This window comes from Ovis canadensis, chromosome 2, assembly GCF_042477335.2.
Source record: "Ovis canadensis isolate MfBH-ARS-UI-01 breed Bighorn chromosome 2, ARS-UI_OviCan_v2, whole genome shotgun sequence".
In the NCBI taxonomy this organism is placed as follows: Eukaryota; Metazoa; Chordata; class Mammalia; order Artiodactyla; family Bovidae; genus Ovis; species Ovis canadensis.
This window is the reverse complement of record NC_091246.1, coordinates 6,574,224-6,598,447: the sequence shown is the minus strand read 5'-3', so window position 1 is coordinate 6,598,447 and position 24,224 is coordinate 6,574,224. Positions and strand designations below refer to the sequence as shown.

The window sequence follows — 24,224 nt, the reverse complement described above, 5'->3', positions numbered from 1 at the left end:
TGGGATTATTTGTTGATATTGATTTCTAAAAGTTACCAGGTGCCTTTTTTTCTCCCTGTTGTCATATTTCCCAAGAGCTGTCTTGGGGAAGGAAATTTCAGATTCAGTTTCTGATATGGAGAGCCAGAGAAACAGACCGCAATTCAGTCTAAGGAGAAACCTTCCAACAGTAGCATCTGCAAGTGAGATGAGCTCCCACCTGAGTAGTGAGAAAGCCAGCCAGGGAGGCAATCAAGAAACACTGAAAGATGCTGGACTACATAACTTTTGATGCTCCTAAAAACTCTAATTCCAAGAATACTGGCAGTCTTTATTTTTTTTTCCCCCTCACCACCACCAAAGCATCAAGAAGTGAGGAACTCTGAAAACCCAACAGAAGTTGGCCATAAATCAAAAATGGCTTATTCCAGAAAACACTTCCTGCATTCTCCTACCATCCAGCTCCTGCGCCTCTCCCCAGCTCCCTAAAATGCCCCACCCCCACCCCCGGGGAAGGTGGGATGTAACAGGAAGACTCACCTTTCTTCTCGAAGTCACCCTTCTCTTCCCCTGGTCGGCCCAGGCTGTCCAGGCTGTGGGTCGCCTGGCTGCCGAACTCGTCCTCCCGGGAGACGTGGTTGGCCCGCCGGGGCAGGTCGTCCTCCTCTTCGTAGTCGTAGTCATCTAGGATGGGCGTCTCGCGAATGGGCACGCCGATGACGGAGTTATGCGCCTGCAGCCGGGAGGAGCGGAAGCTTTCCCGGGCCGGCGGGCCCAGCAGCACGGACGGGATGTAGTGGATCTCGTGGGTGGCTTCCGTGCTGGCGCTCTTCTGGGGGATGCGGCGCCGCTTCTGCCAGCGCCGCTGGGCGTACAGCGCCACCGTGAACACCAGCAGCAGCAACAGCAGGGCAATGAGGCCACCCTGGAGCGGGAGGGAAGAAGGACATGCAAGTGGACCGCAGTTCTTTGGGCTGGAGTGCCAGGGAGGGGTCACCGTCCACCACACGCAGCCCACGATCCCTGGGTTTGACTCTCGGAGCCTCCGGAGCCCGCAGAGTGACACCGTTTCCAAACCTGGCTTTCTCACCAAGAAGCTGTGTGACCTTGGAGAAACTGCTTCACCTCTCTGAGCCTTGCTTTTCACTTGTATAATGGTCAGCAAGAACCCCTGCCCTTCCTTCTTCAGGAAGTCCCCACGAGGAACAAATAAGCTGGGTGATGGGCGTGTCAGAGAGATGCACGCCACTAAATACTAGGGTGGTAGCTTTACATCTAGAGTGTCTGAGTCCCGACTCTGCCCCTCACCAGCTGAGTGACCCCAGGACATTTGAGCACACCCTCTCAGCCTTGCTTCCTCGTCTCTAGAAAGAATCCACGGAGGGCTCAAGGGACAGCAGTCTTTCTTCCATCCTGCTGGGAATACACAAGTCAAACAATTTCTGTATCATCTATACTTTTATTATCAGAAACACTGGCCTTTTTAATGCTGATTCCCCACAGGGGGCCTGGGACAAAGTAGGCGCTTCATAAATATTTGCTGAATGAATGAATGAACACATGCGTTCTTCTAGGGCTCCTTTCATCGGGAGTTTAAGGCACACTGCAGTTTATTTTTCTCTAATACATCCAACTGGTAAATATTTGGTTGAGTCTGCATACCATACATTAAATTGAAATAGGTAAAGTGTTTACGAACAGATCTTACATGATTCATGAGAGTCGTGAAATACTCTGCTCCGTGAGCTCCTCCAGGGCAGGGGTGTTTCTAAAGCCCATCCGTGTTCCCCACAGCACCTGTCAAAGGCCGAGGTGGACTATCTGTATTCTCCTCGCCTGCCTTCTTTCCCTCTGACAGAAGCATCTCCATTGAGCAGGGCTAGCCCCTCGGATAGCTGCTTCTCTTCTGTATACACTGTGCTTTCTGCCTGGGAGATTCCAGGCCACTATGTGAAGTCCCTGCTGTGTAACCCCAAGAGTTGGGGAGGACCATGCCTGTGGTTAGGAGGAGAGGGGTGAAGAAATCAAGAGACTCTGAAGCTCAGATGCTGAGTAGCAAAGCAAGCTCTGAGCCTCAGTGTGTGGGTGTGTGGGTGTGTGTGTGTTTGGCTTTTTAGCTTTAAAACCCGTGTTCTTTTGACCATACCCATTGGCTGATTGTTCTGCCTTGACTCATTAAAGGCAAGGGCAATTTCTGAAAACCACTTGTATAACATCTAGCAAAGACGACAGATGTTAACTAACCCTCAACAGATTATCTTGCTGGGGAGATGATGGCTGTTAAGGATACCTGTTTAGGCTAAGAAGAACATCATTTACTAAAATGATTCAGCTGTCCTATTGACTAAAAATGATGATTCTTTTTTTCAAGTCCTTCAGCTCTCTAAGCTAGAATTCATCACCTCCATGGGGAGTGGGTGGCGAGTGGGCTCGGAGGTGGCCAGGGCTACAGGCATGGGCTGATAGCCCTGTTTTGACTCTGGCAATGAGTTACTCTGGGATCCCCAGGAAGGTTTCTCTGGATGTCAGAACTAAGAAGTAAATATACAAACCAAACAAAGCTATAAGTACATGTGTTTATGTGTGTGGGTGGGTGCAATCTGTCAAGTGTACATAAAATGTGTGTGTGGCACCACTGGAGCCCTAGAAAAATAAGAACACACCCCTTTTTCCTCCGCAGAACATATAATAGAGATTGCTCTAGGTCTAGAAGTCATGTGTGATGTGGTATTGTCAGTTTTTTTGCATCAGAGATAAGAAAGGCAAGAGACAGAGGGTGGAGTGTGGAGGGAAGAGATGATAAGAAAGATGAGTGAAGAGAAATAGGAGGCAACAAGAACCCTATCACTTCATACAAATAAACAGAAGACCTGCCCCTTACTATTTTTAATGTTATTTTATTTAATCTTCAAGACAATCCTCTGTGATAAGGGATTGTAAGTTCCGTTCCGTAAATGAAATGAGGAAAAGGTGGTTCAGAGAGGTTATATAATTGCTTAAAGTCACACAGGCTTTGATCCTAGGTCCAGCTGGGAATAAAAGGCCAAAATGTGGTGGACCCAGCTCTTCACTGCATAGCCAGTGGCTACCGCACAGTGATTCTACAGCCCAAAGGGAAGGAAAGGAAAAGTGAGAAAGATGGTAAGGGTGCACAGAGAAAAAGGGAACCCCAGGAAGGGGAGGGAAAATGCGGTGTGCAAATCCAGGATTCAGTGGGCACGTTTCAAGGCAGCCTCTGCAGTGAAAACTTTGATTTTGCCTGATTCATCCCTTCTCATCTTCGGATATTTCGTTCTCTGTAACCCTCCCTGCAGACCCTCCCTGCTCCCAGAGCCCTTCATCCCCACTCTGCCCACTCCAGTTATGGGTGTGTGGCCCTTTTCTCAGACCCAGAACCAAAACTGACCTGGGAAAGATGAGGCTTAACTAACCAGCCCACAGGCAATTACTGTATCACATTATATTGGCTCTCTTCCCCCATCAAATCCCAACAACCCTCCCAGGTCACCCATGCAGTGCTGGATCGGCTCATAAAGCACCTCGGGGAACTCTTGTATCGGGCACAGAGGCCAAGAGCTGACCTCAGAGTGACACGGCGTTAGTCCAGGTTCTCCTACTTAAAGGCTGCGTGACCTTCACTAACTAGGTCACTACCTTTCAGAGCCTTGGTTTCCTCGTGGGTTATATGAAGGCAGTATTCAGTAGCACCTCAATGGATCATTGTGAGGCTGAGATGCCCACAGAGTATTTAGCGTTGTGTGAGGCTCATGTAACTGCTCACAGCTACTGCTATTGTCAACAGCATTCAGGAAGTACATATGTAATGCTGAATGAATGAATGATTGACCTTTTGCCCCTGATGGCTTCCCTTGTGACTCAGACAGTAAAGAATCTGCCTGCAAAGTAGGAGACCCAGGTTTGATCCCTAGGTTGGGAAGATCCCCTGAAGAAGAGAATGGCTATCCTCTCCAGTATTCTTGCCTGGAGAATTCCACAGACAGAGGAGCCTGGCAGGCTATATACAGTCCATGGGGCCACAAAGAGTCATACACAACTGAACAAATAACACACAATATTACCTCTGCCCCAGGATGTGCATTTCTGCAAAACTTGTCTTGGATTCCCAAACCCTTACCAATGAAAGTGGAAAGTGAAAGTGAAATTACTCAGTCATGTCTGACTCTTTGCAACCCCCATGGACTGTAACATACCAGACTCCTCTGTCCATGGGATTTTCCAGGCAAGCGTACTGGAGTGGGTTGCCATTTCCTTCTCCAGGGGATCTTCCCAACCCAGGGATTGAACCCAGGTCTCCCACACTGCAGGCAGACACTGTATCATCTGAGCCACCAGGGAAGCTGAACACTTTGATATGCTCTCTCATTTACCTTCACACCTGTGCATGTTAGGTATCCCTGTCCTATATTATGTGAGGAAAGAGGCCCAAAGACAGGAGGCTGTTGACGCAGGTAGTGTGGCTGAACTTCATCATAGATTCACAGTTCTGCTTGGGGTAGGAAGGGCCAGGTGCTCACTTCTGCTTCCTCAACTTACCTGGGCAACTTCAGACACAGATTTCCCAGCACAGAGAACCCCCAGAGGAGGCAGCAGAGGGAGACCCCCCACCTCCCTCACTCCACTTTGATGGAAGCTGAGCTTGGGGCCTTTAGCTTCATTATCTGCCGACTCATTTGATGTGACCCCAAGCCAGTGGCTCCAACCCTCTTATTGTGGTACAGGCTCCCTGCCCCTCATTCCCCAGCCTGTCCTGACCTTTGCTCCCACCAGCTAAGCTCTCAGGTAATCTAATGGCCATATGGCTTCCCTTATAGATCAGGATTTCACTGTGAAAACTTGGGCCAAAGAGAATTTCAGGGATCAAGGGCTCACAGTGCCACTGACCCACTGAAACAGACACCCCCCAGGCTGGGCTCCTAAAGGGCTCCTGGGGCCTCATCCAAGACACAGTAGCAGCTCAGATAATGTTTCTAGCACCACTGAGCAGCCCTACCTTCCTTCCTAAACCCTAAAGGAGTGGTGGCTTAGGCTCAGAGCATGCAGGAAAATGTTCTCAATTCAAGTTCACTCGTGTGATCTTGAATTTCCTTGTTCACTCACTGTGTGATCTCGAATTTCCTCAATGCCCTCCAGACCCTCAGTTCACTCATCTGTAAAATGGACTTGGTACTACTTTGAATAGTACAGCACACAGTTAGGGCCGAAGGCTGGGGATCAGAAAGACTTCTCTATAATCTTATGCTATCATAAATACTGGGCAATCTTGGACAAAGGGCTGAACCTCTCTGAATCACAATTTTCTCATTCACAAATTTGTGTAAAAAGTGTCCTCATCCAGGGAGGTTAGATGTGAGTTCACGGATGTGACGTGTGGCGCTCAGTGCCTACCACATGGAGACCCACGACACTCATTCGTGGCGCCCACAAGGTTGTCGTGTAAATGAAATCTGGACAGTGCTGCGACGGCCCTTGCAAACTGAAGTGTACTGTGCCCAAGCAAAGTGCTGCAAGAAAAGCGTGTGGCCACCTCTGTCCTAGTGGGACGTCCCACCCAAAGAAAGCAGAAGAGTAACTCAGGGTCAGGGAGAAACTACGACCTGCATCCACTAGGACAGGTCCAGGCCGCTGCGCTGTTCCACTCCTGAGGGTCTGGACCCCTACTTCCCGGCGGGCTTCCTTCAGGGCTAGCAAACAAAAGCAGGAGCTGTTGCTGGAAAGGGGAGCAGGGCCAGAGTGTCCAGCCAGCGAGTCTGCCTGCCAAGAGCAAACAGAGACCCCAGCAGGGGAGAAAATGCTTCAGGGTGAGCAGGGAGCACAGGAGCCAGAGGAGGACGCAGGCAGAAGCCCGTGGATTGTTAGAAAGCAAGTTAAGAATCCGAGGCTCGAGGGGGTGGCAAGCTGAGGTCCTGGTGGCCTCGTGGACAACCTGATGCCAAATCCAATTCAGACTACGTTCCCTCTAGGGCAGCCCGAGACCAGCAAGATAGGAGAAGCAGCAGCAAGTTCCAGAAATAAAAATCCCAGTCTGTTGGTTAGGGGTCAGTTTCTGTGAGACTGCAAAAAGCACAGCCTTGGGTGATGACTTTTACCTTCTTCTTATGGGGCTGAAGGTTTCACTAAACTGCCAGGCAGGAAGTGGGAAAGAGAGGGGAGAAGGAGTGTGTGTTCCATTTGTTCTGGAACATTCCCTACCAGAAGCCTCTCTAGAGCAGGATCTGCCCACTTCTCTTCAGCTGTTACTGACACTGGGTCTCAGCGCTCTCAGTGGAGCCAGGCATGGGTGAGGGTGGGTGATGTCAAAGGCAAACTGACGTGATGGGGTAACCAGGTATCGCCGGGGCATTCAGGCCGGTGTGGGGGTCCCTGTCCCTGCTTGCCCTTGGCCATGACAAGGGGCTAAGACAGTCTACTTCCTTGAGCTACAACAGGCTCACCTCCAAAATGTGCTGGTTGGTCCCAATGTGAAAGGTCGAGTAAGGCTAAGGATGAAATAAGACAATGAAAGATTAGGATGAAAGGCCTGGCTCCACTGATAAGCACAGGCCTCGGCCCTGCAGTTTCTCTAGGCCTCCATTCCAAATCCAGTTCTTCCAAGCCCTTCCTCTTTGCTTGAAGCCCTTTCCTGACTCTGCTCCCTCCCACTCTCAGAATAATGCCCACATCCCCAGCCTGGCACCCAAGTCCCTTCGTGTCTAGGTCTCTGCTTCCTTCTCAAGCCTCCCCTACTGCCAAATCCTACCTCGTATCCAGTCCAGGAGCTGCACTATGTCGTTAGTGTCCCCTCAGACTGTGATGCTCTGAGAGCTTCTCCAAGGGCTTCTCCCTCAGTCCAGAGCATTTCAGTCACTCATTCCCTGTAGTGGTTCCCACCCGGAACTGCAGAAAGCGGTTTTACTTGGAAATAGGGTCTTTGCATTTGTGATTAGTTGAGATGAGGGCATACTGGACTGGGTGGGCCCTAAATCCAGGGACTGGTATCCTTATAGGAAGGAAGGAGCAAGGGCCTACTAAATAGCACAGGGGACCCTGCTCAATGTTATACAGCAGTCTGGATGGGAAGGGAGTTGGGAGAGAATGGATACACGCATAGGTTTGGCTGAGTCACTGCTGTGCACCTGAAACTATCATCACGGCATTGTTAATTGGCTATACTCTAAAATAAAATTAAATTTTTAAAAAAGGAAGGAAGGGACGGACACACACACACACACACACACAGCCATATAGTGATAGAGACAGAGCCTGGCTGGATGCCTTTATGAGCTAAGGAAAACCAAAGATTGCTCGCAACCATTGGAAGCTACTGGGAAGCATGGGACAGAGTCTCAGATTCTCCCTCAGACCCTCCAAATGAGCAGACCTCAATGCCATCTTGATCTGGGGCTTCTGGCCTCCTGAACCCCAAGAGAAAAAATTCCCATTGTTTTAAGCACCTGCCCCCAAACCCAGTGTACGGTGATAGCTATGACAGCCTGGGAAACGGATACTCTCATCTTCATCTGCTCATCTCAATGCACCCAGCCGTCTCAGCCTGGCCATTACCTCCTCGGGGAGCATCTTTGCCTCTGCAAGCTGGGATGAGGTTGTGCCCTCCTACTGCTCAAATCCCATGGCTGTCAGTTATCCAGATCCACTGCTACAACCTAACAGGCTGGTTGACCATTTTCCCACTGGAGTTTCTAAGCTTTCATTTATCAAGCCTAAAATGTAGAGCTTGGCCCAGGAAGGTGCTTAATGAACACCCAGAAGCCTGAAACTTGCTCTGCCTTCACCAGAGGAATGTAAATCTGGCCGCCCCAGCACCAGCTCTGACTTCAGTGTCCAGAGGACACCTTATCAGACCTGGGCCGGCCCCTCCTTGCGGCTCTGCCTTTATCCCAGTGCTCAAGCCTCCAGCTGGTTTGCTTACATACACGATATCAAACATCAAAAAACACACAGAGGTGAAACATTCAAACCACCCTCAAAACTGCCCCGCTGAGAGAGCCTTCTGAAAAGTCAAACTTAGAACTCCATAGAGCCTGCCCCCATTTTAATCTATTTTTCCTGTTAAAATATCCAGGCACAGGAGAAGGAGCCAAAGAAAGGAAAGAAGAGGATAATGTGAGAAATGCTTTATTTGACAATGTGTCATTCGGAAACTGATTATTTCTGTCTTCGGCCTTTTTAATATTCCCTCACAACGGCCAAGCCGCAAAAGGATTTGGTATTCTAAGACTGGATTTATAATACTCTGTTTGGCGGTGATAAGAACACGGGCCTTTAATCCTCAGAGCTGTGAACACGCATATTCTCCCAAGTAATGTCCTTCCCTTCCCGTCACTTGTGTCTGGTCCCAACAGCTAACCCCAACATGGCTGAGGCCTGCTGACCCACTGGGGGTTCTCCTGGCCATACGCCGAGTGACAGCTAATCAGCAAAGGGGCTGGGCCTTCAAGTTCTCTGGGAAGTCTTCTTCCAGGCTTCAGATTGCACATAAACTGGAGGGATTATAAGAAAACAGTCCAAACTCTTAGTGCTACAGATGAGGAAACAGGCTCAGGGAGTGAAAGTGACTTGCCCAAGATCACAGAACATCCTGAAATGGGCTTTGGAGGCAGAATATGCAGCCAGCACTTCCCAAAGCTGCTAAGAAATCATGGCTCCTGATAGCTTGATCTACAAAATAGTTTCTTTCTCCAAATGTTCTTTCTCTCCATCCTATGCCTGCATCACCAGTGCCTTTCAGCATCTCAATGCAGCCTGAGCGGCCTCCCAGGCTTTATTCCGTCTCCCTCACTGTTCTCAACCCATCTTCTGTTATGACTAAGGCACGGCTGGGAACAAGGCCCCTCCCCACCGAGTAAGCTGGGAAGTCCTGCAGTTCGCGTTCATCAACCACTTAAATCTCAAAACGTATGGCTCTGAGACACCCTTCTCAAAACGTGTGCTTCCCCATCAGTGCCCCCAACTCTGCCAAGTGCCAACCGTAGGGCGGGCACCAGGCCGAGTATTCGACCACCTGGGAACTCACTGTTCCTGTTCAATGCTCTGGGATCTCCTCTGCCCGAAAGGTTGCTCTCATTGCTATTCCTCACCTCCACATCTGTAAGCTGACATACCGGGCAGGCTTCATGGGTACCTCCAATATACTCTCCGTGGGGAACTCCTCGGGGGTTTCCCCATCTGCAGCCTTAGCCAGAAGGAATTGCTCTACCTTCTGAATCCCCAGAATACTTCCTCTCAACCCTCACTTGAGGAACTTCAGCATTTTCTGGCTTGTATTAGAGTTTTAGCATTCCCTACCTTGTCTTAGAGTTACTGACGCTCAAGCTCCCCTACTGGTGAGATGATTATACCCATAGCACAGATGGCAAAGCAGAGGCTCAGGAGACAGACTTGCTTGAGAACACACAAGGTGGCAAATGCATGCTACAAGGCCTCCCAGTGGGGCCGCTTCCAGGAGGACTGCAGGCCCGTTCTCTCACAGACTGGGGACGGCCACGGGGCCTTGAGGAGAATAAGATGATGATGTACGTCAGAACCATATTGCCAAAGGCCTGATTAGTCTTTAGGAATTAAGGATCTGAGACTGTTTTTTTTTTTTTTTTCAGCAACAGAGTGGCACGATCACACTGTGTGCGGAGGTTAGAACCTGGGAGACCAGTGAGTTAGCAATTCATAATCGTCTAGGACCTGGACTGGGGGGCAATTTTGCCCTGCAAGAGACACCTGGTAATGGGCACATTTTTGGTTGTCACAACTGGGTAAAAGGTATGACTGGCATTTAATGGTAGAGGCCAGGAAAGCTGTCAGCATCCTACATGGATGCTTATAGGATGGCCAGGAACAACAGAGAATTGCCTCTTTAAATAATGTGCAGAGACGGAAGAAGGCCTGGCCTCAGGGAGAGATGATAAGACCTGAGATTAGGGCAGCTGAAGTGAGCAGTTAGCTAATGGGGTAGAAATAAGATACACCATGGCATGGAAAGACCTGGGGTTTGACTGGCAGGAAGGGGAGAGAGAGAGAGAGTGCAACATGATAGCGAGGCGTGGATCCTGTCACTGCATTAGAGATGAATCTGTGTTAACTTTTCCCTAGGTAAGCGCCCAGAAGGTTATGAAAGATCCCAGCACAAAATCAAATGAAGTAAGTTTATGCCTGCCAACAATCAGGAGTGGATAAATGTATATCAAAGGTTTGCATATACATATTATATACATGCAACTATGTATTCACGTGTATAAAAATACATTGAGACCTATCTTTATGTATCTATAGTTGGCTATATTTATGTAAAGTTATCTCTTTGCTTCTAGACAGATATAGAGTGACCTATTTAAGGAGGTTCCATCATAGAAAATGAAACTTTTTTCTTTTAAACTAATCATCTACTTACAATGTGTCTACTAGCAACCCTATTTTATTTCCCAAGATAATGCCGAAGGAATAAAGTGAAAATGCGGAAGCTTTTTGGAACACACGCCCCATCCAGCTCTAATCTCCTTAATAATCTTTAGATTGGATCAGAAACCTTCAGTGATCATTTAACCCTTTAGCAATTCAAGGAGAAAACTAATGACATTGAGCCAGACAGACATGGATTTGGCTATACTATCTTTCCTGTGAGTGTCTGGTCCATTGCTTGCGCTTCCTCAGTTTTCTCATCTGTAAATTGGGTTACTAACACCTAACTGAGAGGGTTTGGGGAGGATTACATAAGACTGCATTATAGAACATACTGAGCATAATGGTTTGCAAGTTATGGGTCTCAAGAAATATCAGAATCCTTGTTATTAATGCAAGGTCTTATTTTCTGAAAAAAATAGATGCAAGGTAATAGTGAAGCTGCCAAATTCCCTCCATTAAAGTATGAGGTAGTCTCGGTACAGTTTCCCAAAGAATTCTCCTGATCACCCTGCTCTACAGATTTCAAGCTGTGTGACCTTGACCATGGCCCCTCCCTATTTTGGGGCGAGTAGATAAGATCAGCTGGTGTCTAACAGTCCTTCCAGCTCCAATATTCTAGAACAGAAAGGAAAAGGCAAACGCAGAGGCATCTGTGACCAGGTGAAATATATATATATATAGTCACGACATCCTGCCTCACATTTCAGTTGTATAAGCATAAACTAACTACACCAGTGAGGCCTCCAGTGTCCCTCGCCCTATCTCATACAGCTGTGCTTCCGCTCATACTGTTCACTCTGCCTGAACCGCCTGTGCGCTGCCACAGCACCCCTCCCCCGCCCAACTCCTGCTGATTTGTCTAGTCCTTTAAACCTCCGTTCTTGGGTCATGAGTTCTCAACAAGCCTTTGTGGAACCTGCAGTCTCTGGCTTGTTAAACGGTCACCTGATAGGACCCTCAGCGACTCCTCCTTCTGTCTGCCAACTACCCTCTCATCACCTGAGTGCCCCCGGAGAGCGTCCTTAATCAACTCTGTATACCCAAGACCAAGCCCCGGGTCCAATCCTGAGTAGATCTCATTATGTGTTGATTGTATTTCCAAGTGAGAGGCAGCGAAGGGAAGGCCAGGGTTTATTTATTTCTGAATAAATTTGAATGGTACATGGTACACAGCAGAGCTTCAATTACTTCTTGGAAAAATTAATGAATGAATCCGTTACAAATGCCTCTCGGAGGGTAGGTGACTGACGTATACCTACATCTGTTTGGCAAGTCTCCACTTGTGTGGGAGAGAGAGGAGTGAAAACAATTCATGGGAGGCATTTAGCACAAATCAGTATCCTTCTCCACATCCTCGGACGGCCTCTCAAGTTCTGTCGGAAATTCCATTCTGAAGATGGATGAATGGAGAGGGGGGCAGAAAGCATCTTTCAGAGGATTGATTTTCTTTTTTTCCTATTCTTTGAGTCACGAGCATAAAGAGATGAACCCAGATAACTATGGAGGAGCCATGCACTCATTCACTGATTCACCAGGGGAAGGGCATGTCTGGAACCAGGCAGGTCCAAGTTCAAGTTCTTACTCCACCACTTTCTAGCAGTGTGGCCTTCTCTCAGTGAGGCTCAGTTTTTCACAATTCTAACGTGAAACAATACTATTCACCAAAATGGGCTGTGGTGAGGATTAGGTAAGGTGATATATGTAAAATCTGTCATCCAGCCCGGGATCTATTAAAATACATTCAATAGAGGACTGCTGTTGGCTTAATTATTATTACTAATATTGTCAAGCTCCATCCCTGTGCTAAACCTTCTGCCTGGATTTGGGAACACACAGATAAAGCCTCAAGAACTTGCAGTCAGTTTGGGGAAATAAGATAAGTGAGCAGATAATGATTGCAATGTCCCGTTTGATAAGCTCTCCTCCAGAAGGACACACAGTAGGAAGCTAAGGCTTTGATAGCTTCTAAGTGCAAAACATAGAAGGGGTGTGAATAAAGTCTCCCTTGCCATTCCAATTATAGTCATGTTCAAAGGTAGAAGAGTGGGCTGGCCTGCTGAGTACAGTCACACCCAAAACATGACAGAAAGCCTAGCTAACTGACTATACAGCCTGCTGACCACGCGGGCTCTGCAGGTGATGGCCCCGGGTTCTGGTTCCCGGGTTTTCACCTACTGGCTGTGGACTTTTGGGTGGGTCACTGTCCTTTTCTAAGCCTTGGTCTCACTGGAAAGTTGAGCAGAGCAGTCTTCACAGAACGGGGCTATCGTGAGCATTAAACCATCAGATGTACAAAGACGGATTCAAGATAATGTTTAGAACACAGCCAGTGGTCAATAAACAGTGGTTTAAAAAATTTTGAGGACAATTCCCTTGAGAAAGAAATCAGAAAACTTAGATCCTAGCTCCAGCCCTGTCCCCTTACAAACTGAGGAAGTTTGCAGAAAGCTCACTGGTCCTCATGTGCATTATTTTTTTTAACAAGGTGGCCATAGCAGCTTCGTGAGCAAAGTGTTCCTCATGTAACAGACAAGGCAAGCCAGCCTCCAAGAGGTGACTGTGCCAAGGTTGTAGATTCAGTTAGAGGCGGGGCACACACTTGTTTCAGAATCCGAAGTCTGTAACGATCCCAGAGCTTTCAGTTTGCCCCTCCAGTTGGTGGTACCCGGAGCCTGTGTCCTTTGCTTAGAGCATCATTCACAGGGAATGTGTTTCAGACACGCAATCCCATGGAGAGATTCTTATTATCATGCCAACCGTAAACCAACAACCCAGTCCTCTGAGGCTGAAAGAAGGGCTCAGACTGGCAAGGATGCCGGAGGCTAGGGACAAACTGTTCCATACTTAATATACACAAACTAACTTTTGTACAGGGAGCTTCCCACGTGAGCCACCTTCTTGAGAAATCTTGGGTGGGGAAAGGAAGTGTGGTACAGATGCCGGTCCGCAAATACCACATAGTATCATCAGTGAAGACCTCCTTTTTCTCGCCTGGTAGATGGTACTCCGCCCTCTTGTGTCCATCAGAGCATCTCTGTCCTTTCCTTCCTTTAACTTTCTTCAAAGCACTTACTCTCCCCTTTGTTGTACATTAACGTGTTAAGTTTGTTTATGGCTCTAATGGAACAGACCCTCCATAAGGTTTTGCTTGTTCCATATTGTTTCTTACTTCATTGTCAGTGCTGAGAGCAGCACTCAGTGCTTTGTTGATGCTTACTAAATATCTTTTGGATGGATGAATGGATGGATGGACGGGTGGATCGATGTATAAGGGGATAAATGAGTGGGTAGATAGATGACTCCGCAAACGTCCTGGAAGCCCCAAAATGGAAAGGGCCAGGTCTAAATCATCTTTGAGTCCTGTCCTAGGGCTAGAAGACTGGAAGATGTTTAGTGAATTCACACACACACACACACACACACACACACACACACTGCAGATAATCCTCTCCTAGAGTTTAGGGGAGGGACACTGTTCTGTGGGTTATTAAAAGGCAAACAGGACTACAGTGTGGCTACTTCTCCCTGCTTTAGGGGCAAAGAGAAGGAGTTGGTCTGCACTGCAAGCCTGTTTAATAATGTATTCACTCTTAAATGCTCAGGAGACAATGAACCAAAAAGCAAAGAGGTGAGAGGATGTGCGACCAATTATTCACGCACAGTCGCCTTCCACAGAGAGCAAACTGAGAGCTGTACCCGTCTGCCATTCCCAGCGCTACATCTGCATGGACATAATAGGACTTAAGTGAAAAGGGACATCCACGGTGCAGCATCAGGTCCAGACTGTCACTGAGCAGCCGGACAGCCCTGGGCCCACCACTTCACCTTTCTGAGCCTCTGTTTCCTCATCTTTAAAAAGATCACAGTAGCAGGCACCTTTTCCTCTATATGTAAAGACTCCATTAAGAGTCAAATTTATAAAAGAACTTCCTATGTTGCAAACTGACTTACACATACCAATGCTTAGGAAAATCAGTGTTGAAAAAGGAAGAAACCCAACGGCAGCAGGGACTCAGGCAGAGAGTGACTGAAGTCACAGAAAAAGCTGCAAATGCAGAGACTTTCTAATCTCCCCAGTGTCTCCATCGCTTACCCACCAACCTTCCTCAAAACCTATTATGAGTCACACACCAGGGGTCTCTTGGAGACACTCTTTTGCTGCTATTTCCCAGTACTGGGGATGGAGCTGTTAGCTGTCTGGAAGGCAGGCTGTGATGGCCTGGCAATCTCCTACTGGGCCTGATCATGAAACCCCAGGAAAGGCAGTTACGAAGGGCAGAGGGTCAAGCACAAGATGCCAACCAATGAGAAGGGAGAAGAGGGGAGCTCAGCAGGCGGTTGGTCTGAACAACAACAGAGGCAGGAAGCAAAATAACCCAGAGCTCTCCGTGCACCCATTAGGACTGACCTGGGACGATTCACCCTCTCCTCTTCGAGTTTCTACTCCATCTCCCGAGTTTTCAGAAACACAGGATCCAGCACTTCCTGAGTACGCCAAGTTAGCAGAGGGAATTGCCAGCCACCTCCTGCCTTATTCTCAGCCATCGTTCTTCCTTCGGGGACGCTCTCCATCCCAGCCAACACTCGGGCAACCCAGGCCACAGGCTGCAGGGGGGCTGGGAGGTGATGCTTTCCTTTCTTGTTCAGGGAACATCCCACCCGAAACACTGATAACCTCCCCTACCTCCCCCGCGAGCATGAAGCCCCTCAGCACGTGTTCTCTGAGACCCTGCTGTCCCAGGCTGGGCTGTTCCCATCTATATCCTTCCAAGGTCCACCCTCAGCTCTGCTTCCAAGAGTGCACACTGTCCTTAGCTCAAGTCCAGGGTGAAGTCCAGGGACCTAAAATCCCAGCATCTCCAGCCAAAACGGGTCACTGCCAGTCCCCCCAAACCAGCCACCCAAGAAGACACATCATTCAGGGGGCAACCAGAGCCTGAGGCTGGAAGGGTGAGTGTGGGAGCAGCCCGGAGCTGTGTAAAGAGGAAATGGACGCAGCTCAACTGAGTGACTAAGTCGCAGAGTCACCTCCTTCCCATTCTGGGGAGGGGCTGAACTCAGCTCAACACAACGAGCCTGGATTCCTGGCCCCTCCAGAACCCTGTGTGTTCTGAACCAACCAGACCGCCCTACAGGAACAATGGACGTGGAAGGGGACTGCCCCAGAGAAAGGCCCTGTTTCCGAATCTCGTCCTACTCCTGAGCCTCCAAGGATGCTGGAGCTAGTGGTTCCCGAGGGGGCCGTAAAGGTCACCACAAACTGGGTGGCCCGGTCCCCACCACCCGCTCCGTAGACTGTTCTCAGCACACTGCTCTATTACGATCACCACATTCACCAACAACTCTATTGTCTCTTTCCTTTATAGGCAACTTTTCTTTTTTCCTGCATTTCTCTTTCTCTCTCTGAAAGCTTTTATATCCCCCTGCGTTTTTACCCACACTGCTCTGAAACTGTACTACAGTGCGACTAGTGCAAAGTCTTGTTTTATTGGTTTTTCTTTCCTTTTCAGTTCTCAGTGGGCACTTTCGATCTGAATAGTTGTCCCTTTCTTCCACACAGGGAGGAATTCTGGCATGACTCCTTCCCTCCCATTGTCTGTGGCTGGTTTCTGGGGCTCCTCCCCTTTTGCTCCCAACACACAAATATTCTAGAGGCTTGGCCAGGGTCCCCTGCTCATCACACCTCCATGCCTTCAGGGCTGCATGCCATTCCAGGAGGCAGAGAGCAGGCTGCCAGTGGGACTCCGGAGGAAACCAGGGATGGGCCGAAATTCTGGAAGGATGCCCTGTCTTCAGCTTCTCTCAAGCAACTGGTCCTCACTCAGAAGCAGGATGTCGTGGAAAACTGCTGGACCTAAACCGGTATCAAGCTCAGCGGACGCCAGGAGTCCAGAACTTAATTCTCTTAATGAGATTTTTGGGCAAGTCACTCAACCTTCTTTTTTCACCAGTCAAATGGCAACAATGATTTATTTCCCCTGATTCCCCGGGTGGTTTGGAGAACCAAGCAGAAGGATGTAAACAGGCTCTGAAAATTACTAAGTGCTGGGCTCAGGGGTAAAGAATCCACTTGCCACTGCAGCAGACACGGGTTCAGTTCCTGATCTGGGGAAGTCCCACGTTCCATGGAGTAACTAGGCCTATGAGCCACAACTGCGGAGCCTGCGCCCTAGAGTCCAGGAGCTGCAGCTGCTGAAGCCCACAGGCCCTGCGCTCTACAACAAGAGAAGCCACCTTAACGAGAAGCCCGCACAGCACAGCTAGAGAGCAGCCCCCACTCGCTGCAGCTAGAGCAAAGCCTGAGCGCCAGTGAAGACCCAGAACAGCCACAAGCCAATCTATGAAGTCATACATAAAAAAGAGAATTACTAACTGCAATTTACATATAAGCATGTGTATGTATATAACACCCATGCATGAGATGTGAAACTTACTCTCAAAGCTCTCGCTGCATTAGAAAGATGGAAATCTACTAAATACATCTCTGCTCATCCTTCGCGACCGAGCTGAAAGGCCCCTGTTACTGTTTATCTGACTCAGCACCTGAAATAATTGGCTTGAATTTAGAACCACACAGGGCACAGCCACACTGACGGAGTAGTGGACACTGAGACTGACCTAGGAAGACAACAGTTTCATGTTTCCCTTCCTAGTTTCATTCTGGATCATAGATGCTTGCTGAGTGTAAGAGGGAGAAAATGACCTAACTTCTTAGACTTCTGTCTGTATCTCTTGTCACAAAACATACATAGGTTAATGCATGCAAACGGAAAGTGCATATGAGAGGACTCCACTGTTACAAAGCGCTTCTTCTATCTGTCTTGCGAACTGGAGACCCCTCCTTCCTTATAAGATTCCATTCGGAGCAATAGCTCTCTGCTAAAGTGCTGATGGACTCTCTCGGTAACAGAAGGTGTCTTTGCAGTGCTGAGAGCTAGGCAGCAGGAAGGAGGGTTATAGGAGAAGTAACGGGCAGAGGGCAAGAGGCAGGGCCACCCCTCTTACCCCAGATCAGAGAAGGCGGCAGTGGTACCCAGCCACCTGCAACCAGGCTGCAAAGGAAGCTGTGGGCAGGGAGAGGTGATGTCAGGATTGGAGGGTCAGACTTACAACTCAGCAGAGACCATACAGACATGCCTGGCGTGGAGCCCCCTGCCCCTGCCCCCACGTCCCCTTTCTCCGCCCTGTCTCCCAGTGCCGGCGAAATTCTGCTGATCTGGCCACCTGTCTCATGCCATCCTCATGCCGTGCTCGGCAGGGGCTGCAGAGAAACGCAGTGGCGGCAAACGCTCTCCCCTTTCTAAACCAGAAGCTCGCTTACCAACCGTCAGAAAAGAAAGAAAGGAACTCAGAGACCTTCACATTAGCCAACATTATTATAACTGCATCGGAACAGTCTCCTTTTTAAAAAAATCTTAATTGGTCACTAATTTATAGAAAAAAAAAACCATAAAAAATAAGAACTCTTCCAGTTCAAGCAGAGGTTGGGAGTCTGAAATTTCTAGGGTTCCAGGGAACAGAATCAGAAAAAAGTACACTTTCATACTGTGAAGGGAAATATTAAGACATTCATCGACATCGACAAATTAATTACACTAAATCTTCACAGGGGATCTGAGGATTGTGCTAATATTCTCATTTTTCAGGTATGATTATGTCACTGGCTCCAGGTCACAAAATGTGTCTGCGGCAGATCCATGATCAGAATCCAGACCTGTAAGATTCAGTAGAAAATCTGGGAGGGTTTCTTCTACCCTCCGGGAAAATCTCTTCCCATCTAAAAGCATGCTACTGTAACTACAAGCAAACAATATAAACCACCACCACGGCAACAAAATAGTGTCAACCGCACAGCACTTAGGTTTAAAAGCCTCTCCCAGCCGCCCTCCCTCATCTGGGCATCTAGCTGAGCACTGCACGGCTGGGGACAGGCAAGGCGAGGGAGGCACTTGCCTTACAAGCAAAATGTAAAGGGATGCCAAAAACGTAGTAATCAGGATAAACCATATTTTAATACGATATTTTAGAAAATCAAAATGAATGCATTCCTGAGATTTGTGGGCAACCTTTTCAATTCTGCACACAAGATGAGTGAAGCACCCATTCCCCTCCTCTGGCCCCAGCCCTGCAGCCCTCTGAAATGGGGAGAGAAATATTTCTTGGAACCAATTTTATTATGAGGAAGATGATCAAATCATATTTCTAGGCAACTAAAGGCAGGCCCTGGTCCTCCAGTTGCGGGCCTCTCAATCTTGGGAACTGGGCGATGTAGGTGTGATGTAGGTTTAATGGGTCCCGTTACGCACACCCCAAAACCAAGGCACATGGTAGCCAAGTAAGCTCCCTGAGGACCAGGGCAACAGTGTGGTAGAGCTCATAAATAACCCCAATTCTGATAGGATCTCACACTCCGCACCGCCTCCCATCATTACCAAAACGTGAAGAGTATGTTTCTGGATAAGACAGAGAAGTGTGGAGGAGGGGCTGAGTGCCCCTGCAGACGACCACAGTCCTGAAGCAGTGCCAACTGAGCTCTGTGCTTGCCACCACCCTGGGGAGGTGCCAAGGCGGCTGTCCTGGGCTGCAAGCAGTGAGCTGGGGAGAAGGCAACAGTGGTCGAGCAAAGGAAAGAATGCCGCCAGCCTGCTGGCTGGTTGATTTGCCCCAAAATGTCATGAGCAAAGGTGAGGGGGCTCGGGTCAGGATGTGGGCTCCTGGGGGGCTGGCTCTGACACTTGAATCTCCCTCTGAGTTGGACTGGAAGCTCTGTGAGAGCAGGGGTGTTATCTGTTCACTATTTGATATCTCCGGTGCCTGAAACAATGCCTAACACACAGCGGGGGCTTGACAATAGACAAGATAATGGGTGAATCTCAGGCTTTGAAATCCAGTACAGTACAGTGAGCCCTGGACTCTCAGCTCTTCCACTGACCCCACACAAGGGGCGACTTCTCTCTGCCTCAGTGTCCTCACCTGTTAAATAAATACAGTGAACCTCATGGATGTGTTGGGAGACAAAGGTGAGTTACTATAGGTCCAGGTCCAGCGTCTGACACCTCATGCGTGCACGTGTGCTAAGTCACTTCAATCGTTTCCAACTCTGATCCCATGGACTGTAACCCACCAGGCTCCTCTGTCCGTGGGATTCTCCAGGCAAGAATACTGGAGGGGGCTGCCACGGCCTCCTGCAGGGGATCTTCTCAACCCAGGGATCAGACCGGTGTCTCTTATATCTGCTGCATTAGCAGGTGAGTTTCTTTTCTCTCTCTCTCTTTTTTTTTTTTTTAACCACTGAGCCAGTTGGGAAGCCCCTGGCACCTCATAAGTCTACATAAATATTAGGCAAAAGAACAGAAAGAAGAGTTAGCCCCCAAAAGCAAACAAAGTGGAGACAGCTGATATTTACCTTTTGAGGCAGACACTGGTTTACTGCTGGCCTCGGATGAGGGACTGCAGAGCAATCCCTGAACCATGGAGGTAGGGAGACCAGTGCTGTCGGGCACCTTCTCCCTAGCGGGCCCTGCCTTCCTCACTTTACCTACACTATTTCACTTAATCCTTACAAATTTGTGAAGAGGTTTCTATCATCATCCTCTTCTCCCAGATGGAGCCTCAGAGGGAGGAGGCAATTTGTTGAAGGTGGTTAGAAGGGAATTTGTTCAAGGTTTGGTCACTGAGGCCAATTAGCTGTGAAGGTCAAGCTCCACCGCTGCTGTGCCAGGCTGTGACCCACCTGGCTCTCCTCTGTGTGCCCATCTGCAGCAGAGGGTGTCAGAGAGGATATGGGGGTGCCAGGCCTCCCCCTCCAGCACTCAGTGGAGACAGGCAGTCATGTTTCCCAGGGAGCCCAGGCAAGGGCTGCCCCTGCTCATGGCTTTGGGAAGGCGGCAAAGTGAAAGCTCACCATCTCACAAGCTGCCAGTTCCCGCACCCTACTCCCTAAAGAAGCCCATGGTGGCTCAGGCAGTGAAGAGTCTGCCTACCGTGCACGAGATCCGAGGTCCGATCCCCGTATCAGGAAGATCCCCTAGAGGAGGAAATGGCAACCCACTCCGGTATTCCTGCCTGGAGCATCCCATGGATGGAGGAGCCTAGCAGGCTACAGTCCATGGGGTCGCAAGGAGTTGGACATGACTGAGCGACTTCACTCCCAAGAGGGAGCAAAGAGGTATTTTAGCAAAGATACTCTCACCCCCACCCAGAGCAGGAAGGGAAGGGAGAGGCACATTCCCATGGGCTCTGGGCAGAGGACCACTGGTTCACAGGTATCCCCTCGGTACCCTGGCCCAGCCCTGTGCGTCCATGGCCTGGGAACTGGGGCTGGGCGCCCCTGCAAGCCCGCACTGAGGGACAGACAGATGTCAGGGATGTAGGTGACAGATAGAGCCCAAACCCAGGTCAGCCTGACTCTGGGAGGCCTGTGAGTGATGCAGGTCAAGCCTCTGCTCTTCTCACAGCCTCACCTATGAAAGAGGGGATGTGCCCGGTGGTCTGTGAGGGTCCTCCTAGGGATGGACATCTTATGAGTCTATGAACGGATAAGGCCACTGTCAACATCCCAGCTCTGGCCCAGCCTGTTGTTGAATCTTTTCTTCAGGGATGAAAGACTCATTACTTCTTGGAGGCATAATACTTTGGAAAAAAATTCTGAATGACTCTCTCTCTCTCTGATGAGCTGTGTGACTTAAGAGACTAATGTTCTTCTCTGATTCTTATTCAGTAGAGAAACAAGGATGTTGGTGTCCACCTGGAAGGACTGCTGTAAGAACTAAATGAGCTAAAGTGGCTGAAGGCCCTGGTGCTCAGCAGCGCTGGCTATTATTCCCCACATTGCCAAGCTGCCACTCTCCAAACCAGAAAGAAACTTAAGGGGGGAAAACTATTCACACACAGATACTGAACTTCCAGTCTCTCCCAGATGTAAGATGTTCCACAGAACTCAAGGATCCATCAGGGAGGGAACGCTTTTTTGTGGAACCTTAAATGCATCACTTGACTGAGGCCCAGAGTGGGCATCTGCCTTGCCTGAGGTCACACAGCCGCATGCCGCAGCCACAGGATTCCCGAATCCCAGGCTCACCATCTTTCTACGGGGTTAACAGAGAGGCTCTGCTCACCTTGGCTGATCCTAGAGGCAGCGCTGAGGCGCTTCCCGAGTGGCTCAGTGGTGAAAAATCCGCCTGCCAAAGCAGAAGACACGGTCTCCCGGTGTGGGATCACACCAGATCCCTGGTCTGGGAAGATGCCACATTCTGTGGAGCAACTAAGCCTGTGCACCACAGCTACTGAGCTTGTGCTCTAGAGCCCGGGAATTGCAACTGCTGAGCCCGGGTGGGCAACTACAGAAGCCCACATAGCCTCCAGCCCGTGTTCTGCAACAAGAGGCGCCGTCGCACTGAGCCGGCACGCCGCAACTGAAGAGCAGCGCCCAGCTGTCGCAACGAGACCCGGCAAAGCCAAAAATAAGTAAGTAAAAATAAAAGTCGTGTCTGACTCTTTGCGATCCCATGGACTATACCGTCCATGGAATTCTCCAGGCCAGAATGCTGGAGTGGGTAGCCGTTCCCTTCTCCAGGGGATCTTGCCAACCCAGGGATCAAACCCAGGCCTCCCGCATTGCAGGCGTATTCTTTACCAGCTGAGCCACAAGGGAAGCCCCCAAATACTGGAGTGGGTAGCCTATCCCTTCTCCAGGGGATCTTCCCAATCCAGGAATCGAACCAGGATCTCCTGCACTGCAAGTGGATTCTTTACCAACTGAGCTATCAGGGAAGCCAAATAAAATATTACTAAAAAAAAAAAAAAAAAAAAAAAAGGCAGCACTGAGTCGTCTGCATCAAGTCCCCCAATGTTCCCTGAAGCCAGACGCTGGCCTGGGCGGGACACTGGGAGCCCAGAGCCGAATGAGAAGCGGCCCCTCCTCCCAGGGGAGGGCAGTCGGGCGGGGCGGCGGGAGGAGTTAGGGAAACCGCCCACACAGCCTCCAGCTTGTGATCCTCCCTCCCCGCTTTGCTCCTCCTCTCTCTGTAAGAGGCCTGGCGAAGCAGACAGATGTTGACAACATCTGGGCCTCCGTGGTTGGGCAGCAAGCGGCTCCCGGCTGCCGCTGGAGAAAAGACATTGTCAGCGTGAGGAACGGTAATCAAGAGCTCACGTCTGCAGAGCTTTCCCTCCTGTTTCAGGGGACGTCCCCACCCCACCTCACTCCCATTTATCAGCTCCAGTGAGCATTGCAGACAGCAGCTGTCTGAAGGCCAGGCAGGACCGTTCCCTCTGCTTAGAAGGCAAGAGCAAGGCTCCCAGAAGTTAAGCTTCCTGCCCCAAATCACAGAGCTCACACAGCAGCCAGGGCCCAAACCTCAAGTCCCAAGACTCCTGAAGAGTGTGCCCCCTCTGTGCTGGGCTCAGGCTTGGGCTGTACGTGAACACAAATATGAGTGCAGCCCTCTCTGTACATTTAAAGCAAACATCCAAAGTGCGCAGACCAGCCGCCAGGCACGGGATCACACGGTTGGTAGGATTACCCGCTAACCCTCTCAACATTATGAGCTGACTACTATTTTTATCCATCTTTTCTGGATATGAAGTTGAGAGAGGTCAAGTAATCTGGCCTATGGTCACAGTGGTGACTAAGATGAGCCGCTGGTAAAGTGGGAGCTTCAGAAACTTGGGGGGAAGAATTGGGGACACTGGATTCCTGGCCCTGCCATTCTCAAAAACTGTGGGACACTCTTGGTAGGAGGCTGAGCTGGGATTTGAATCTCAAAGCCAGGCAACTTTGGGTGCAGCTGTGTGTACAAGGGTGGAGGGGGACGGGGGAGTTTTCAAAGAAGAGGGACGGAGTCTTGAAGAGTAGAATCCTGCCAGGATAAAGGAAAGGACGTCAGAGGCTGAAGCAATGCCCTTCCCGGCTTATGCATGGCACATTCCCAGAATGTGAGGCTGCGGGTGGTTGGAGCCGAGAGAGGGAGGGAGAAGGGAAGGAGACGTAGGGATATAATACGAAGCCTGACAGTAGACAGCCAAAAGACGAGGCAGTGAGAATCATCCAGGGTGGTCAGAGCAGACGCCTGAACTGCCCTTAGCCGTGCGGCTTAGAGACCTGCCCCTCTGTCACTCATGAACCAGGTCTCTCTCTAGAATAACAATTTCTAAAAGAGCTTATCCAGTCTAAGCCCAGTTTTGCAAATGGGAGTCTAAAGTCCACAAAAGGAAAGGCTTTGCCCAAACTCATTTAGCACTTCAGGGATGGAAGTCAGGATGGAACTTGCCTCCCGGCGGCCACTGTTCAACCCTTGTTTTCCGCATATCACAAGGCTTTAGCACAAGGCCCAGGCTCGACTGCCTGAGTCCCAGTTACACTTCTCCTTCCCATCTGAGCCTTTCTGGGCGGCCCTTTGTCCACTGTGAAAGAGCCACTCCAGATGAGAGGGAGAAAAGGACAATTCGCTCTATGCCAGCTGCTCTTTCCGAGCCTAAGGCCATTCAAAACCAGTGGGGCCTTCAGCTCTGACATGAACCGAGTCCAGTAAACAAAACTGCATAGAGGTGACTGTGTCCTTTTGATGCTTTTCAGGGTTGACACAGTAGGTCCTCAGAGTCTGCGTGACTCATGAGTTCTCTCTAATGGATTCGTCTGGGTACATTTTCAGCTGGAAGAAACTCTGACAGCTGCACTTCTATCAGCGAGGAGTACCTGCTAAAGGATCCATCCAGTTTCATGCACGCTAGAGGTCATTTTGACTTTTGTATGACTTCAAGCAGTGGGTATCTTGTGAAGAAGGGGCCTAAACACAAATACAGAGAATGTGCATAGCGGAGGGAGCAGGATACAA

The 24,224-nt window shown here is 49.6% G+C and overlaps 1 protein-coding gene across 4 annotated transcripts in view; it reads right to left on the bottom strand.

Moving 5' to 3' along the window:
* ASTN2 (astrotactin 2) overlaps nucleotides 1–24,224 on the bottom strand; it is a 1,128,670-nt gene that overhangs the window by 805,008 nt on the left and 299,438 nt on the right. For all 4 annotated transcript variants that reach the window (XM_069573835.1, XM_069573834.1, XM_069573832.1 and 1 more), the window contains one exon: nucleotides 520–904. In XM_069573835.1, the coding sequence (XP_069429936.1) occupies nucleotides 520–904 (385 nt within the window). The remainder of the gene's footprint in view (nucleotides 1–519; nucleotides 905–24,224) is intronic.